The sequence below is a fragment of the Euphorbia lathyris genome, chromosome 1 (genome assembly GCF_963576675.1).
Source record: "Euphorbia lathyris chromosome 1, ddEupLath1.1, whole genome shotgun sequence".
Classification (NCBI taxonomy): Eukaryota; Viridiplantae; Streptophyta; class Magnoliopsida; order Malpighiales; family Euphorbiaceae; genus Euphorbia; species Euphorbia lathyris.
The window spans coordinates 38401731-38420865 of NC_088910.1; the positions used below are offsets into that span (position 1 = coordinate 38401731).

Here is a 19135-nt window from a genome sequence, read left to right on the forward strand (position 1 = left end):
ACTCATCCAAAACCCAAATAATTACAAGGGATAAGTACAAAAAAAAATGCATGTGGTATATCGGATTTGCAAACTCGGCCCTGTGGTTTTTTTTTTAACAAACGGAGGTCTGTGTTACAAACCGTTAGCAAACAGAGGGTAAATTGACTAACGGTGTTAAAATTCAAAGAGAAAAGAATCAATTTGGTCCTTATATTTATTTATTTTATAAATTAACCCCCCTAATTATCTAATTATCACAAATAAACCTCTACTTATCTAATTATCTAATTATCCCAAATCTCCTCACACAGCTCGCAAATGGCTTCTTCGTCTATTCAGTTTCTTCATCTCCAGATCTCTGCAACTCCATCAGTTTCTCAATCAAATTCTCTCTTATCATAGTTTCAATCACTTCTTTTCTCGCAAAATACGCAATCTCGCAGATACAATCCATGGCGGCTACCTGAATTGACAGATCTTCAGAGGAGTCATAGAGATTGATGATTCTAGGGATTTCTCCGAGTAGTTCGAGTTCGTCGATTAGTGGAATCTTGATTAATCTGATTAATGAACGGAGAGCTCGAATTGAACCTTCGGACGCCATTGAAATCAAAGATTCAACAGTCGATCCCATCAGAATCAATCCGACAAACACATCTCTGTTGAATCTGACTAAAGCGACGATACAAAACGCCGATTGCTCTCGGAGTTCATTTGAGCGAGTTGAATCGGCGATTAAAGCTTCGAGAATCGGAAACCCCTTTGATTTCAGAATCAGTTCTTGAAACTCGCTGTCGAAACCCTGTAACAAACGGTTCTCGAAAGCTCTCAGTCCCTTCAATTTCTCATCCTCGGTGTCTGTTTCTCGATTCAAGTTCGCGAGAATCCGAATGCATTCTCGATCGATTAAGGTTTGAACTTCAGCTTCAATTTCGAATGCGAGTTGTTAGATTCTGTAATTGATGAGTTGGCGGCGGAGGAGGGCTTTGAGGCCATAGCTATTGGAGTTTTTTAGGGTTTCTAGGCGTGATAATAAGAGAGAAAGATTTGAGGAGGAAGAAAATATGCTTTGTTTTTGAGTTTGAAGGTCTAACAGAGCTTCAATAGCGGGTTGGGGGTTTTGGATGATGAAAATGGAATTGTTCTGTAGATCTTTTGCAGTTTTCTTTAGGGATTGTAAGAATTGTAAAAGAGAGGGATTAGGTTTGAGTTCATCTTCCAAAATGGGGGTTTATTTGTGATAATTAGATAATTAGGGGGTTAATTTATAAAATTAATAAATATAAGGACCAAATTAACTCTTTTCTCTTTGAATTTTAATACCGTTAGTCAATTTACCCTCTGTTTGCTAACGGTTTGTAACACAGACCTCCGTTTATAAAAAAAACCACAGGGCCGAGTTCGCAAATCCAGTATACCACAAGCATTTTTTTTGTACTTATCCCTAATTACAATTTATAATTTATAGAATAATAGCTTACTGTGAAAATAATAATTTTTAATAAGAATCAAACTATAATTTATGCACAATTAAATAGATAAGGGACAATTTCCTACTTTCAATTTTCTATAAGCACTCTTAAAAAAGAACGAATCAAAGTTTAAACTGTTTTAGTAGGAGATAAAAATTATTTTTGCAAGAATTAATATCTTATTCCTCTTTGAGATTAATTGGATGAATTAATTCGTATTGAAATTAATCTAACGAGCATATTGATAACGATAATGTGTTACATTTATAATGTGATTAATAAGTGCATAAAATGTTTAATTTTACCTACGGACTACAAATAGAAAATAACTAGTTTTTGACCCGTGCGATGCACGGATTCATCTTAATATATAAATATTAACAAAAATATAATTAATAATTACAATTAATGATATAAAAAAGGAGGAAGTGACACCTCAGCTCCATCGTTACTGTTTTATATTATATATAGATATGCAAAGAAATAAAGAGATTTTAGGGACTAATTTAAATTATGTAGAACTTTTAGATATAGATATGCAGAGAATTAGAGAGATTTTAGAGATTAATTTAAATTCTGTAGAACTTTTAGATATAGTACGAATAAAATAATCTTTTTATAAATAAATATAATAATATAACTAAAGTTAATATATTATATTTTTTATTAGTAAAAAAGGAGGAACTGACACCTCAGCTCTATCGTTACTGTTTTATATTATATATAGAATATAGATATGCAGAGAATTAGAGTGATTTTAGGGATTAATTTAAATTATGCAGAACTTTTAGATATAGATATACAGAAAATTAGAGAGATTTTAGGGATTAATTTAAATTATGTAGAACTTTTAGATATAGATATGCAGAGAATTAGAGAGACTTTAGGGATTAATTTAAATTCTGTAGAACTCTTAGATATAATACAGATAAAATAATCTTTTTATAAATAAATATAATAATATAACTCAAGTTAACATATTATATTTCATATTATATTTTTTATCAGTAAAAAAAGGAGGGAGTGACACCTCAGCTCCATCGTTACTGTTTTATATTATATATAGATATGCAGAGAATTAGAGAGATTTTAGGGATTAATTTAAATTCTGTAGATCTCTTAGATATAGTACGGATAAAATAATCTTTTTATAAATAAATATAATAATATAACTAAAGTTAATATATTATATTTTTTATTATATTTTTTATCAGTAAAAAAGGAGGAAGTGACACCACAGCTCCATCGTTACTATTTTTATATTATATATAGATATGCAGAGAATTAGAGAGATTTTAAGGACTAATTTAAATTATGTAGAACTTTTAGATATAGATATGCAGAGAATTAGAGAGATTTTAGGGATTAATTTAAATTCTGTAGAACTCTTAGATATAGTACGGATAAAATAATCTTCTTATAAATAAATATAATAATATAACTAAAGTTAATATATTATATTTTTTATTATATTTTTTATCAGTAAAAAAGGAGGAAGTGACACCTCAGCTCCATCGTTACTGTTTTATATTATATATAGATATGCAGAGAATTAGAGAGATTTTAAGGACTAATTTAAATTATGTAGAACTTTTATATATAGATATGCAGAGAATTACAGAGATTTTAGGGATTAATTTAAATTCTGTAGAACTCTTAGATATAGTACGGATAAAATAATCTTCTTATAAATAAATATAATAATATAACTAAAGTTAATATATTATATTTTTTATTAGTAAAAAAGGAGGAAATGACACCTCAGCTCCATCGTTACTGTTTTATATTATATATAGATATGCAGAGAATTAGAGAGATTTTATGGATTAATTTAAATTATGTAGAACTTTTAGATATAGGTATGCAGAGAATTAAAGAGATTTTAGGGATTAATTTAAATTCTGTAGAACTCTTAGATATAGTACGGATAAAATAATCTTTTTATAAATCAATATAATAATATAACTAAAGTTAATATATTATATTTTTTATTATATTTTTTATCAGTAAAAAAGGAGGAAATTACACCTCAGCTCCATCGTTACTGTTTTATATTACATATAGATATGCAGAGAATTAGAGAGATTTTAGGGATTAATTTAAATTATGTAGAACTTTTAGATATAGATATGCAGAGAATTAAAGAGATTTAGGGATTAATTTAAATTCTGTAGAACTCTTAGATATAGTACGGATAAAATAATCTTTTTATAAATCAATATAATAATATAACTAAAGTTAATATATTATACTTTTTATTATATTTTTTATCAGTAAAAAATGAGGAAGTGACAACTCAGTTCGATCGTTACTGTTTTATATTATATATAGATAGTAGATTTATAAAATAAATAATTCCAATTACATTTATAAGGTACATATATAGTATTTTTTTAATACATCCATTAAATAATAATTTAACAATTATTCAGTTGAATAAATCGTTTGGAGCCTTGCCCTGATCGGGGGAAGAAAACTTTGCTTCTTTGTTTCTCTTCACTATCCACAAATTCATCCAATTCAACATTCGTTCTCTCTGTCTTTGCGGGAATGACGAAATTCAGAAAGCTGGGTCGACCCACGGGTCACCGTATGGCTATGCTTAGGTTGTCGATTTACTCTCTTTCCTGCTTCTAATCTTCCAATTAATTTAATTCAATAGCTTCATTAATATATTCTTCTGTAATTCTAGAACAATGGTCTCTCAATTAGTGAAGCATGAACGAATTGAAACCACTGTTGCCAAGGTATTTCCATTTGCTTTATGTCCTTTCTACATTTCGAGGGTTTTTCTAGGGTTTATGGAAATTAATTTTTTGATTCAACTTCTATTGTTTGTATGCTTTTTTCAATGCTATTTTTATATCAATTACTTTATATAAATACAAAGAAGAGAAAACACTGGTATATAATATATATGGCATTGATCACAAGGGTGCTCTTTCTGTCTCGATCTATTTAAGTGTCTATGTTATCTCTTGGGGTCGGATACTATTGGAGTAGGCTTCTTGCAGTAGTTGTTTCTTTGTTTTGTTTTATTCTCATGTCCCGAAATTTGATTACATAATAGAGAAAATACCAGACTGAACATCTTTGTTTTGTTTCTCAATTTTCAGGCCAAAGAGATTCGACGACTTGCTGATAATATGGTACAGCTTGGAAAAGAGGTTAGCTGAAGAACTTATATTGTTCAATTTGTTCTGTATATCCCATACTTTAGTTCCATTATGTTGTTCAAATGATAGAGGTGTAATGCTAACTTGGCCAAGTTCAACTTCCAAGCATCTTAGCAACAACATGCTAATTGTCAATTTTTTGTTTTTTCAACCAAGAACCTTATCTAATTGTCTAAATGATTGGAAACATGTATAATTGGAGTGACCTTGAGTAGAAAACTGGCCATAATAGAGTTGGTATCACTGTTACATGTTTGATTGATTGGTGGGTTCTTATGGTCTAGAATTCCTTGATTTTCTCTGTTCCTTAAATAATGTTTTTTCCGTTTTGTTTGAGGCATTTCAATTGATTACTGATTGTGTCAGGCATGCTCCTTTGGAGCTCTTATGTATTGGAACCACATGGGATACTTTGAAATGTTGCTCAGGAGCTCCAATGATATGTAATTTTACGATTGAGAGCACAATCCACTCGTCGCTTCTTCAATATTGTATTTTATGTGAACCTATCAGCACAAATTGCTTATTCACCATAAATAGTTTTTCTTAATAAATAATTTCGGGAAAATAATTGTAGGGCTCCCTTTCTGCTGCAAGGCGTGCAGCTGGTTTTGTGAGGGGGGATGATGTCCTTCATAAGCTATTCACAGAATTGGCTTATCGTTACAAGTAAACATTTTGTCAATGGTGTATTATTTTTTTCCTGTTTTCATCTGTATGGTGTTTTAGTTTTGGCTTTATATTCTGTATTACAGGGACAGAGCAGGTGGTTACACGAGACTACTTAGAACCCGTATAAGAGTTGGTGATGCTGCACCAATGGCCTACATCGAGTAATATCTTTGTTAACTGAACTGTTTATTTTACTGAAAGACTCGTTTCTCACTCTAGTAGATGTTATATTGAATTTTCTCATTTGGATGAAACTTGATTTTCTTGTTGGTTATAACTCATTTATGGTCTGTAGTATTAATGACTAAGCAGGCAGTGCATCATATTTTTGAGAATTATACTCAGGTCACAGTTAGAACTCCATTTTAAGTTCCTATGCAGACTTCTTGATCTATGGAGAATGCAATTGCCACTGGAGGGATTAACTAATTTTCAAAATGATGTCCTCCATTTGCATCTAGATTACTAGCGAGCTTGAATTAGTCTAGATTTGAAAGAAAGAAAGGAATGTGAATATATTTTTATATCTAATGCTAGTAGCGAACACAGACATGTTCTAATTTCTACAAGGAAATGAATTTCAACTAAGAATTTTTGTTAACTCGAAATTGCTTATGCTCCTTTAGTCTAGATTGTGCAATCCAGAATCAGCAATGGTCAAGATTGTGCAATATGAGCACCAAAGATTTCGTAAATTTCTGGTGAGACTGGTCTAAATTATAAGATAAAAAGTCTTGTGAAGAACATGCGTTCAAGTTGTATCCTGTAGATGGATCGGTTGCGTTCACATGGACCCTGATGACCACATAAATTTGGTCATTCACCGTTAGATCTAGGCGGATTAAAATCCTAAGGTGGAGATTCAAAACATCCTAAGGCTTATATTTAATCCGCCTAGATCTAACGGTGAATGATCAAATTTACGTGGTCATCAGGGTCCATGTGAACGCAACTGGTAGACGGATATGCATATGCCTTCAGGCTACAGCAGATGAATGCTTTATGGATAATGCCTGTTGATGGGTACTTAAAATGAATTTGAAGTATGTCCAGTCCTGGAATAAATGTGAATATTGATTTTGAATACTTTTACGTCTTTATTCTATTTCTTCTTCTTTTTTTTCCTTATTTTTTTCGGATTTTGGTATTGCATGATTAAAGGGTCTGGGTTACCCATTTGACAGGTTTATTGACAGAGAAAATGAGCTTAGGCAGTCGAAACCTCCGGTGCCTCAACCACCACAAAGAGAACCTCTGGATCCATGGACAAAATCCAGGCTTAGCAAACAGTTTGCACCTCCTAAAGAAGAAAGAAGTTCTGATCCTGAGATTTGATGAATTTCAGTAAGGAACTTTTTTTTTTTTTGAAGTATTCTATTTGTACTATTTTCAAATCTTGCAATATATATTTACTTTTCCTTTCTTACAATTAAAATAAGTGGTCAATTATTCTGGTGCAGCAATCTCATGAATAATTAGCGACTATTGTTTTACGTAGGAAAACATAGATAAAAAGATTTCAAAGTTAGAATGTCATCTTTGGTTCTGTTCAATTTTGGGTGTGGAAGACAAATATGCTCCCTAAAAATGGGGGAAATCATACTCTGATTGATTTTGATTGAAACTGAAGAAAATTGAACTCAATTCTTAGGCAGATATTCTTTGGAAGAAATCATTTGGAAATAAATTTATGATCATATTTAGCTAAATGTGATTTTAAATTATTCATTGAGTAAAAAAAATTTATGATCATATTTAGCTTAGCTTAATAAACATGGGAATGTAAATGATAATTACATTGTATTAATTTTTTAAATTTGCTTACTTTACACCCTCCGTTCCACAATCCATGTCTTTATAGAGAAGTTTTTTTGTTCCACAATACGTGTCATTTTGCTGCAATCTATGCACATTAATTTACTTTTATCAAATATATCCTTATTTAAGTTGACTTTTTGCTTTGGGAATAGATAAAGTTACTAGGGTAACAAAGTCTTTTACTTAAAATTAATTGCATTTCTTAATTAGTGTGCATTAACCTTAAAAGACATGTATTATGGAACAGACAGAGTATTACATTCTAGTACGATATACCAAAAATCACCTAAATCTTTGGAATAAAATTCAATGCACGAATAAGTTCAATAAATAGAACCTAACCAAATCGTTAGTTTAAACTCTTTGGTGTTTTCGAATTTTTAATTGAATCCATTAAAATAGAATTTTTTGCTTGAAGTAAACCATTCAATGCATCAACTTAAATCAATTAGAACCTTAAATTATTGAAATCATCAATTAAGTCTCTGAACTAAGTAAAAATTATCGAGTCATTGTTCTATTCTAAAATCAGAAACCGTGACTATTTAACATGTATTGTGTGATGGTTTAAGATGAGTTTGAGGAAGAGGGTTTAAAACCGCTCAATCGAATGAGATCTACCAGAGTGAAGACGGTACTAAATTTTGAACCCTCTTCCTCAAATTATTTTTTCATTTCTCCTATTTTGATAAATTTTAGTATATTTTTCACTCGTTTTTTTAATGAAAAGTTCTACGTTACTAAATTAAAATTCTATTATTATATAAAAATGAATGAAAATGTAGATCATACACCAAATGATGATGATATGACATAAAACATATCCAATACTAGCAATACCCTTATTGAACCAACAATAATGAGATCTACCAGAGTTAAGACTGCACCAACATACCTCAACGACTACTATGTCGCTACGGCACATAGCATCACAACACCTTACCTGCAGGGAAAAGAACCATTGGATGCATATGGGTCTTTAGGTTGAAGCACAAAGTAGATGGGAGCGTAGCAAGGTTCAAAGCCAGACTCATAGCAAAGGGATTCACTCAACTTGAAGGTGTGGATTTCATATCAACCTTTTCCCCAGTGGCAAAATTTGCTACAATGAGAACTTTATTGGCTATAACATTAGCAAGGGGATGTCATTACAACAATTAGACATCAATAACGTTTACCTTCATGGAGATTTTGAAGAGGAGGTGTATATGGTATTACATCCAAGATTACAAAGCACCGCACCAAACCAAACCAAGTCTGCAGATTATGAAAGTCCTTTTACGGGCTGAGACAAGCAGAAAGACAATGGAATGCTGAACTCACACAAGCAACCAAGTCTATGGGTTACCTCCAATCATTTGCAGATCCTTCACTTTTCATCAGAAAGACTTCTAACTCGATCACTGTGCTGCTCATTTATGTTGACGATGTTATTGTTGCAGGAAATGATGAATGTCAAATCACCAAGGCCAAACACAGACTTGATCAACTCTTCAACATAAAAGACCTAGGCCATCTCCATTATTTCCTGGGGTTTGAATTTGCCAGAAATAATAGAGGCCTGCACATTGAGCTCTTATAAACTTCCAAATTCATCAGTTGTAAACTAGCTTCTTCTCTAGTTTTACCAAATCACAAACTAACCCCCAATGCATAGCTTCTAATTGATATTACTGTCTTATCGCCAATTGATTGACAAACTCCTATACCTCACCCATACCAGACCTGACCTGTAGTACATAGTCAAACAATTATCCCAACACCTAAACCAACCTACCTCAGATGATAAGAAAAGAGCACATTGGGTCCTTCGCTACCTTAAGGGAACAAGTGGACTTGGATTGTTCTTCCCTGCAACCAATTCTCTGCAACTCCAAGCTTTCTCCAACTCAGACTGGGCTACATGCCCATATATACGTCGATCTCTAACTGGATATATAGTGTTCTTGGGGCACAATGATAGTTTCCTGGCGCTCCAAGAAGCAGAATACTGTTTCTCGCTCTTCCTCTGAAGCAGAATACAGAGCCATGGCATCAACTTCATGTGAGCTTCATTGGCGCACAAATCTACTTCACGACTTCAATGTTCTTGACAACATGTCTCTCCTGCTCTTCTGCGATAATACCTTAGTCATGCATATCGCACAGAACCCGATCTTCCATGGGCGAACCAAACACATTGACATCAATTATCATGTGAGTTGCGAATGAGTCCAAAGTGGTTTAATCAGACTAATGTCGATCTCAACCTTGCAATTAGCTGACCTTTTCACAAAGGCACAACACTCTCCACATCTTCGATTCCTACTCAACAAACTTGGCTTGTTCATTATCTTCCAAGTCAAGTTTGAGGGAGGGTAATGGATTCCCAACGGTCAAATCCCTAATTCCTTTTATTTTTTCCAATTTCATCCACAACGGTAACTTTGCCCTTCTAGAAGCTGTCCAGTTTAATACTACCATATGCCCCCCTGTCCTTAATTGCTCCCACCTCATCATTTAGCAATCCTTGTACAAGAATTCACCTCTCATCTTCTACCACCTACATCGTTCCATTATTCCTTCTAACAGTTTTTGTATTTTTCTTTCCCTTAGGATTAAGTCATCTTCAATTATAGAGTTACTACAATAACACTTCTCCAATCATCTACTCCATTTATAACTTTAAAAAGAATATTTCTATTAACAAATACTATTTTATTATTATTATATTAGTTTTACATACCATTTATTATATTAAATGATATTTTTATTCTTAAACAATCATTAAACCTTACTCTAAAAATAGAGTAAGACATTTGATACTTTATATATAGAATATCAAAAGTCTTACTCTAAAAATAGAGTAAGATTTTAAGTACACTTTTACTATAAAAATACATTCCCCATCCCTATCCCTGTTATCTGGTCTAACAGGAATTCCCCGAAAATGAATCGGGAAACTTTTATTCCCATTCCCAGATTGCTTGTTTCCAAAATGAGAAAAAGTGGTTTAGAGAGTAGGCCTTGTTTGATAAACCACTTAATTGCTTAAATTAAAATATTAAGCACTTATTTAATTTAAGTGTGTTTGATAATAGTTGTTTCTCCACCACTTAAATTAGTTAATTAAGTTAAAAACCACTTATTTTGATAAGTCAAAATATTTAACTTAACATTTTAAGTTAAACATTATCAACTAATATTTTTATAAAAATTAAATCATTCAATATTTTCGGCACTTATAATATTCAGCACTTAAAATCCAGTACTTATTTTTTCAGCACTTAATTTTCAGTTTTATCAAACAGCACCTAAATCATAATACATTCATTTAAAGAGTAAATTTAACTTGTTTATTCATAAAAAAAAATATATTATTATACATATTTACTTAAGATTTTAAATTGAATATTTTGAATTATGATATTAAAATGATTCTTTTACTCCTTCAAATTTTTTTTGAGGCACTCCTTCAAATTTTTAAATAGTGTTATCTGATAAATTAAAACTAATAGCTATTAATTTCAAGTGCTTATTAAAAATGATCAAAACTCGAACTAAATCATGAGATTTACACAACAACATGAAGATTATAGAGGTGTTTGTGAATAAAATATATTTCAACAACTATATAAGAGGTGATTGCCTATTTTTTTTTATATTATATTATTATAAGGGCATCCAAAGATAATAGTACAAAATTCGTATAGAAAACAATATAAAAGAATAGTTTAATATCCTATCCAATTTCATATACTAGACTCAAAACAGGTAATGTTCACTCACAACTTAATTATACTTTGCCTATCTGGAGGAGCAACACACTGCCATAACGAACGATAAGCGGGAATATTAGCTGCATCCACGCCTAGCGGTGAGAGATTCCGCCCATACTCCTGGTAGATTAGGTAAAATTTCCACTTGTAAGGAGGAGAGTGCAAGCCAAAGATACAGAAAGACAGAGGAGTGCAGCTTACCTGGATATCGAGGAACAATTGCATGCATATCTTGTCGGTGTCCGAAAAACTGTGGTCTGATACATCTGAGCTTGCACCAGCTCGTCTTTGTGCACCCTGCCGTATTCTCTGAAGTGAAGATTCTGTTTTTCTAGCCTGGGAGTGACAAACAAATATATATTATATTATGAATAAAGAATTTCCAAATCAAGTGTCAAATCAAATCAAAGTTGAATGATTGCAGTATTAGACACTAACCACGCTGACAAGTTCAGCAGCTAATTCATAATAACGACCAGTAATCTCAGTCGCAGCACCAAGCAGTAACGCGTTGCTAGTTTCTTTTGTTAAATATGCCGTAGCTCGCTCCCCTTCTAGAAAAGCCTGCACCAATGAGTTACTCCATATCAGGAAGTTTTAAGTAGCGAAAGATTTCAGTTTATCTGTGAAATGGTCACGCCTGAACTTTTACAGGTGAAGCAGCAATTATAGTTAGAATAAACGGGATGGAAGAGATCAAGAGAAGTATCCTTTAAAGCAGTATATGATAGCGTGGGGGAAGTAGCATCTAGTAACAACCTTTAAAATAATAACAAAAATTGATAGAAGAAATCTAGCCTCGACCTCTATGTGGTAAATGGAAATGACTAGACCATTCACATGTAACGGAGTTAATTTACAAGCTGAAAAGTAGCATACCTTTAAAGGTCGTAATACCCCTGTAACATACGGTGAATGTCTGACAGGAAGAGGCTTATTAGTCATCCTATAGGTTGCAGTTATTCCCTTCACTTGTCTCAAGTCCTATAGTTTGAAAATAAAGCACTCATGTAAATCAATTTTTATCCAGAAAATAAACAATTAAACTAAATAATAAAATATATTGACTAATTCAAGCAATCTCTCATAGAAACATACATGGAATCATTTAATTAATTTCAATAGTAGGCTTACCTCAACAGCCTTTTCAACTAGTGCTTCTACGATTGCGTTGATAGCAAGAGGTGCTAAATCATTTAACGATTTCCCACCTTGCAAAATGCTTTGTTTTACTAGACCAAGAATGTCACCTGAACAGGAAGACAAAAGCTGAAGGACATGATCCAGGTAATCTCCACATACCTCTGTTGCCAGACAAGTTAAGTCATGAATTACCTGCAAATCAAAGATCCTATATGAAAATCCTATATGAAATTGCGGGCTAAGCACAAAGACTCGGTGCATATGGCATTGGTAAGATCTAGTCTACAGCACAAGCAGATTATATGGTGCAATCACGAAATTGAACATACATAAATAAAATCATCAGGCGCAGCTGAAACAGCCCATTCAAATCCCGAATTGGAGCGTGAACTGTTGGACTTCCGAGCAGCCAGTCCAGATGATAACCAGTTTGAATATCTGTTAGACATTCATTAACGAACAATTAACCTATGATATATAAACTGAAACAACTGATGCAAAATAGAAACTACCATTCTCTATTATTAGAACAGACCTAGCAAGAAGCTGTAAAGACAAGCGAAGAAACTTGTCAGAGCATGAAAGGATGAGAACATCTTCTCTCCAACAAGATCTCAAGCTCTCTAAAAGAGTGGCACTTTGTTTTAATGTTAGCCCTCCTAAATTCCCTTGAGCAGATTCTGAATTCTGAACAGGAACAAGACTGCTTGCAGCAAGTGCAGAATCCAGAGCCCCTGCTATTTCCTGAAATCTGCATTAACTGGACATATAAGAGGGAAGTTTTGTTAAGAAAAAAAAAAAGAACAAAGGATTGGCTACATGCCTTAAAGAGAAATAAACTCCAACATTCCACTGCTTCATGAACTCAACATACACAGGTTCTGCTCGAAATTTAGCCACAGCAGATCTGGATGAACAATAGCCTTGCATGACAATTGGATGTTATAAATATAATGCACAGTGCTCTGATATAATGATAATTTCACACATGCATTGGTAAGTACAGAATCAGCCAAGAGAATTTGTTAAACTTGTGTAACATAATATTGGATGGCCTGTGCTACCTTCAAGATGAGCCAAGAAATCTAGGCTTGAGTTGTAATTCATCAAAAATTCAGTCGGTCTTCCAGGCGAAAAAGCACCTGGCTTTCCCTTTTGGATTGCTGAAAGAACCTCTTTCAAGATTGAGTTGGCCAGGAAATCAAATACATGCAAACCTGAATTCTCTGAACCATGAACAAGAAAACAGAAAAGAAAACCAAGATAAAATTAAGAGCTTGAACAAGGTTGGACAAGGTTAATATGGGAGAAGACAAGTATTTCCAAAGAGAGACATCCAAAAGGAAATTTATCATTATTATTCTGATAAAGAACTAGAAAGAGATAAGCAACATTAAAAATCATTCTTTGGTTCTTCCTACCAAATGAAATCTTGAAATCAATGTAAAAGCTACCATGCTTGATATAAAAATAATTGTATCAGAAACCATTTTCCAGAATAGCCATTGATGTTATTGTTTAAGTTTGAGAACAATGCTTAAGTATTTCAAATTCAATCAGACATCCCATGAAAAAGAAATAATATCGAGATAAAATAATGCCAATAACTCCCACACTAATCTAAAGACAAATTGAGAATGAATTATTAACCATAGTTAATACCTGTCGATGAAATTTCCAGAAGGAATTTACAGTCTTTCACAATGCATTGTTTAAATTGGCGATAATCATCTGCTAGTCCATCCCCAGATGCTGCAGAAACCATTCCTGACGATCCTTGTGATATAATTTTTTGTATTAGTGGAGCTACAATGGTTGTGCGAAAAATCTCTTCTGCACTTTTGGTATTATCGATGGCGGCATATGCTCGTAAGCAATTGTAAATTGCATTTTCATCTCGATGTTCCAGCCCATCTACAAAACAATGTCCCAAACTTGCATCTAACAAAAGGCTTGCACTTTGAATCCTCTTCTCCATATTCTCAATGAAGGGAAGGTTCTGTACTGGCATAATAGAGAAAAGACATGAGCACAAATGTAAAATTTCCAGAGTAGGATTTGTAGTATGATTACAAATGAATAAACCCAAAAGTATTTTCTCATAAATTGTATGAAGGTGACTCCTAAACATTGAGTGAGAGCAAAAGAGACCTGTGTGTGAGCAATGTAGAACTTCAACCGATTCATCTCACTGGCAATTCTCTCTAAAAGCATGCTTTGAGTCTCCCTGATATTTGATCCATTCTCAATGGATTGTAAGGAAGTGTCATTGCTCATAGCATTCTTCATATTTGAACTTAAATCTCCATTTGACCAGTCAGCAGGAACACTTGGTAATTCTTTTATAAGTTTTTCAACCTGCATTCACATGTCCAAGATTACTACAGCACAAGCAATGACATCTGATAACAAACAATCATAGGGAATAAATAGTTTAGCTTCACGGATTAAATTGAATAAAAAATTATCAGTACAATGGAACTAAATAAGTTGTTCTGTTGTCTACCTAATGTTCTTAATTGCAAAGGCTTGCCATCAAAGAATGAGAATTAAAAGAAAGATTGGATTTTTAACTACTAGATTCATGAAAAAAATATTGCACTTCCCATCAGTCACAGAAAGCACAAACCGGCACTGAATCAGACATTTGAAGGTTGCATAAAGACTGAGATAACTATGCTAAAAATATTACACTAAGCTCAACTCTTCTACACCCCTACCCAAGATCTGAATTAACTTCCCAACCACTTCACAGAACAGATATCCATTTCCATTCCAATCTTGCGGATAAATCCCCTAAATACTGATAATAGTTAAAACATCAAAACAAATCCCACCAATTCAACTTCCAAAAATTCAGTGTCCAATGAGAAAGCTATAGATGTATAGTAGGTTCGTGGAATACAAAATTCACATTTCATAAGAATTGCTCATTTCAAAGGAGGAATTCAAATTCGGTTTTGATCCATAATGCATACCTTCGAGACAACATGAAATGTATCCAGTAACAGCTCTAGAACCTCTCTAGCAGCAGCCGCTTCCGATCTCTGCTGCAATCCATTCCTCAAAGCTACAAGCGACGAATCCACGCTTCCTCGAAATCCCTCAATCTTCTCCCGGAGCTCCAGTAACGGGGCTCGCATGCGCACCACGGCAGCGTCGACATCGACAAGCTTGGTACTGAGATTGACGAAATCAGCATAGTCACGATTGATAAGGTCAATAAGCTCGTGGTTGAGGGAGGAAAGGTGAGCCTGGAGCTCTGAGCGAAGCGTGTCGAAGGGGACAAAGGTACGGAGCTCAGAGATGTAGGATTCAGAGTCGAAAGTTGGGGAAAGGAAGAGGTTAGGTTTGAACCAAAGAGGGTGGGAGTCGAGAGGGTCGGAGAAGAAATCCGTGGCGGATCTCGGCGGTGGAGTTGGAACGGAATCCACCATCTGGAGTGTTGGATTAGATTGTTAGTTTTGCTCTGCTGAAGTACAGATCCCGCCGATGCGAGTAAAAATATGTATCGGAACAAGTTGGAATTTTTTGTTCTTTCCAAACGACCTGTCGTTTGGGCCTGGAGTCGCTTAATTTGAAAATTGCAAAGGATTTTTTTTTTTTATTTTATTTTAATGTTAGGTACAAGGTGCAAAAATACACTAACTTTTGTAGAGATGAGTAATTTTATCCCTAATATCTGAAATGGTGTAATTTTATTCCTAATATTAATAGTCAAGAGCAATTTTATCTCTAACGTTGTCAATTACAATATTATTGTAAAACACAAATATTTCGTTTTGCACCAATTGCATATCAAAATTTCATATTTTCTGTGATTTAATAATAGAATTGGAGGTTAATATTTATTAATTCGGTGAAATATTTTGAATTCTTTTTATCCAAAATAGACAGTATCTTTTTTAATTTTTTTTTCACGTTTAATCATATGTTTATGATTTGTCATTAATGAATGATAAAATAAATATGAAGTGTAGATGACAAGATTCATGATCGATGAAACAGTTTGATAAATTATTTCTAAAATTAACCCAAGTTGACAACATTAAGGTAAACTTGCTTTTGACTGCCAACATCACCATTTAAACGTTAAGAATAAAATTGCTTCTAGCCGTAAATGTTAGGGATACTTTTGCATTCCTTAATGTTAAATTAGAAGTTACCATAGCTACGTCTCGTAATAGTAAATTGCGGATAGAAATGTTTGAGCAGTTTACAAACTATCGAACAAAATGAATTTTCTTTTACCAAAGCGATCAATAATGCAAGTTACAAATACCAATTACGAACTATGCGGAAAACATACACTTGTTCTTTATCGCTGAAAAAAACTGAACTGAATTGAACTGAACTAAACTAAACTGAACTGAATTGAATTGAACTGAACTGAACTGAATACTGCTGAATACTGAACTGAATTTAACTGAATACTACTGAATACTGAACTTAACTGAATGCTACTGAACTTAACTGAATGCTACCGAACTTAACCGAACTTAACAATAATGATGATATTAAAAGCCCGGGATGATAAAATCTTGGCTCGATAAACGCCTATGAAATTAAATAAAAATAAGTCTAATTTAAATTAAAAATACAAATTACATACAAACACAAATTTATATATAATTTAAAGCCTATGAAATTAAATACAAATCTTCATATGAATACAAACTCTTAACTTCTTATTTTAATTAAGGGTTAAAGTGCAAAAATAACGTTTTGGGTCAGAAGTAATTTTACCTCTAACGTCTAAAATGGTGGAATTTTATCCCTAACATTGATAAATTGGATAAATTTGAGAAATAATTCATAAATGGATGCAATTCCTAATTTTTAAATATGGATGCATACTTTAGTTTTATTTTTTTTATTAAACCATATATACTTTAATAAACTATCATTTCTTGACTTTTATCTAATTTATAGATAATGATAAACTATAAATAATAATAATAATAAATAATGATAAATTATAGATAAATAATAATAATAATAATAATAATAATAAATTATATATAAATAATTATAATATAATAAATAATGATAAATTACTGAATACTGAAACTGAATGCTGAAACTGGATGCTGAAACTGAATGCTGAACTGAACTGAACTGAATTGAATTGAATTGAACTGAACTGAATTGAACTGAACTGAACTGAACTGATTGTTACTGAAATTAAGTGATAAAGAACAGGGCCTTAGAAAATTTGTCTACCGATGATTATAATCCAACCAATAATTATATATTTTTTTTCTTACAATTGTCTATTTAATCTTAATGCTAATTATCATATTTTTTTTCCTTCTAAAAAACCTATCATATTTCTTTATTTATTAATAATGACAATATGTCATATAAATTATTATGTACCTTATATTATGTATAACATTTTTTTTTATCTATTTATGCATTTTACTAGCTGTAAGATTAAATACTAACATAAAGAAAAACAAAAATTATGTTAGGTTATGCTTACTTTGTTTTTGATAAAGTAAGCCTTACTTTATTTTTACCACCATTGGATGAACTTACTTTGTTAAAGTCCACTATCATCTAATGGTGAAATGAAACAAAATAAGTTTTACTTTATCAAAAACAAAGTAACCATACAAAACACCAAAAGTTAAGGGTTAAATATGTTGAAGTAGTAAACATCAAATCAGTTATAATACATTTAGTTAGCTTTCACCGAACATATCTTCCCGTTATAGTCATTACATCTACCAAACTTAATAGAATGAGTTATTCCTTTATAAAACTTGTACATTTACCCAAATGCACTAAGAATCCATGTTATAACAAAATAATACTAAGCACGAAAAATCACTATACACCACTTAATACGGTGTTATTTATATATATCATCCAAGAAAATTAAGCAAAAAAATATCAATGACAAACTCAGAATATATATATGTATTTACTAAAAAGATGGAATTAACAAAAATAGGTAAGCAATTTGTTGTTTCTTTCTAACAAATACATTGTTTTGCTTTGTAATTCCTAATCTAGCATAATTAACGGAAATCGTATGAGCTCACAAAATATTTAATGAATAAGAAAGCCAAATTGTAGTGACTAATGCGTTGTAGTTGTAGAGAAAATAAAAATTAGAAAGAAATACCTAACAAATAGCAAAGAAGAACAATAGAGAAAAAAATTTATATTTTTTATTGATGATTCATTAATCTAACAATTTAAATAGTCTATTTTTTAAACCAACAAAACAACACAACAATATTAGAAAAGTGTAACTCTATTTCAATGAAAATATTAATATAGGGAAAAAAGAGGCAAAAACTCACCGTAGCCTGGAGACGAACCACCAAAGACAATGAAATACGTAGATTTGTTTCCTTGCATTGCAAACCATATCACTTTCTATATAACTACGCCACTGTTAATGAGAGCCTAACATTTTTTTCCTAACATCCCATTTTTCGGACTGTAATGTAGAACATATCATCACAACACAATCAAGTATTCCTTCCTAACATACAGGAGTAAAATTTTAAAAAAGACAAACGTTCGGTAGTCATTGTCAAGAAGGTTATTTTAGTTTTCTTGCAGTACATCAACCTAGATAAATGTGCTTATTTTTTGTACTTCTTCCACAGTTCTTTGAGACTGAACCTGGATAAGGGGACCTTCTTTTTCATGGTGAATAGTTAATATGGAATGAGATCGAACCTAAACAATATGGCCATTTGATGTAATGCATGTGTATTTGCACGGAGTAAGTACTTTACATATTACAATTGGAAAAGAGACAACTAATTTGAGAAAAAAATCAAGTCGTCTATTAATTAGAGAGGCGTCGTCTATTAATTAGGGAGGCATCATTGTGAGCATGGACTTTTTCCGGTCCTAGTGATGAGTCTATGTTATATTCTAGCTGACAGTTTATGTAGGTGGACTTCACATGACGCATTGTGCGAGATACGAGCTAAGACCTGGACCCCGTCTCTGACTTGTTTAGCTTGTTTTACTTTATTTTTATCAAAATCTTTTCAGATTTATCTTTTCTGAGATTTCACAATACTTGTCTCCACGCAGGTCTTCGATTGGGTACCAAGTCCCCGATCGGGTACCCTGGTCGCTGATC

General features: G+C 32.4%; 2 protein-coding genes across 2 annotated transcripts; one reads left to right on the forward strand and one right to left on the reverse strand.

Annotated features, from left to right (window-relative positions):
• Nucleotides 1-3872: 3872 nt before the first annotated feature.
• LOC136228766 (uncharacterized) lies at nucleotides 3873-6765 on the forward strand. Its single transcript, XM_066017247.1, has 6 exons — nucleotides 3873-4060; nucleotides 4147-4201; nucleotides 4571-4621; nucleotides 5208-5299; nucleotides 5386-5463; nucleotides 6487-6765. Exons 1-6 carry the CDS (start codon nucleotides 4005-4007, stop codon nucleotides 6635-6637), a joined length of 483 nt encoding a protein of 160 aa, XP_065873319.1. The 5' UTR covers nucleotides 3873-4004; the 3' UTR covers nucleotides 6638-6765.
• Nucleotides 6766-10734: 3969 nt separating this feature from the next.
• On the reverse strand, nucleotides 10735-15546 carry LOC136228777 (conserved oligomeric Golgi complex subunit 2). Its single transcript, XM_066017257.1, has 12 exons — nucleotides 15000-15546; nucleotides 14173-14379; nucleotides 13684-14020; nucleotides 13086-13247; nucleotides 12845-12944; nucleotides 12557-12772; nucleotides 12351-12459; nucleotides 12013-12213; nucleotides 11758-11862; nucleotides 11317-11442; nucleotides 11080-11214; nucleotides 10735-10998 (listed from the first exon to the last, which is right to left on the reverse strand). Exons 1-12 carry the CDS (start codon nucleotides 15456-15458, stop codon nucleotides 10885-10887), a joined length of 2271 nt encoding a protein of 756 aa, XP_065873329.1. The 5' UTR covers nucleotides 15459-15546; the 3' UTR covers nucleotides 10735-10884.
• Between the last annotated feature and the right edge of the window lie 3589 nt (nucleotides 15547-19135).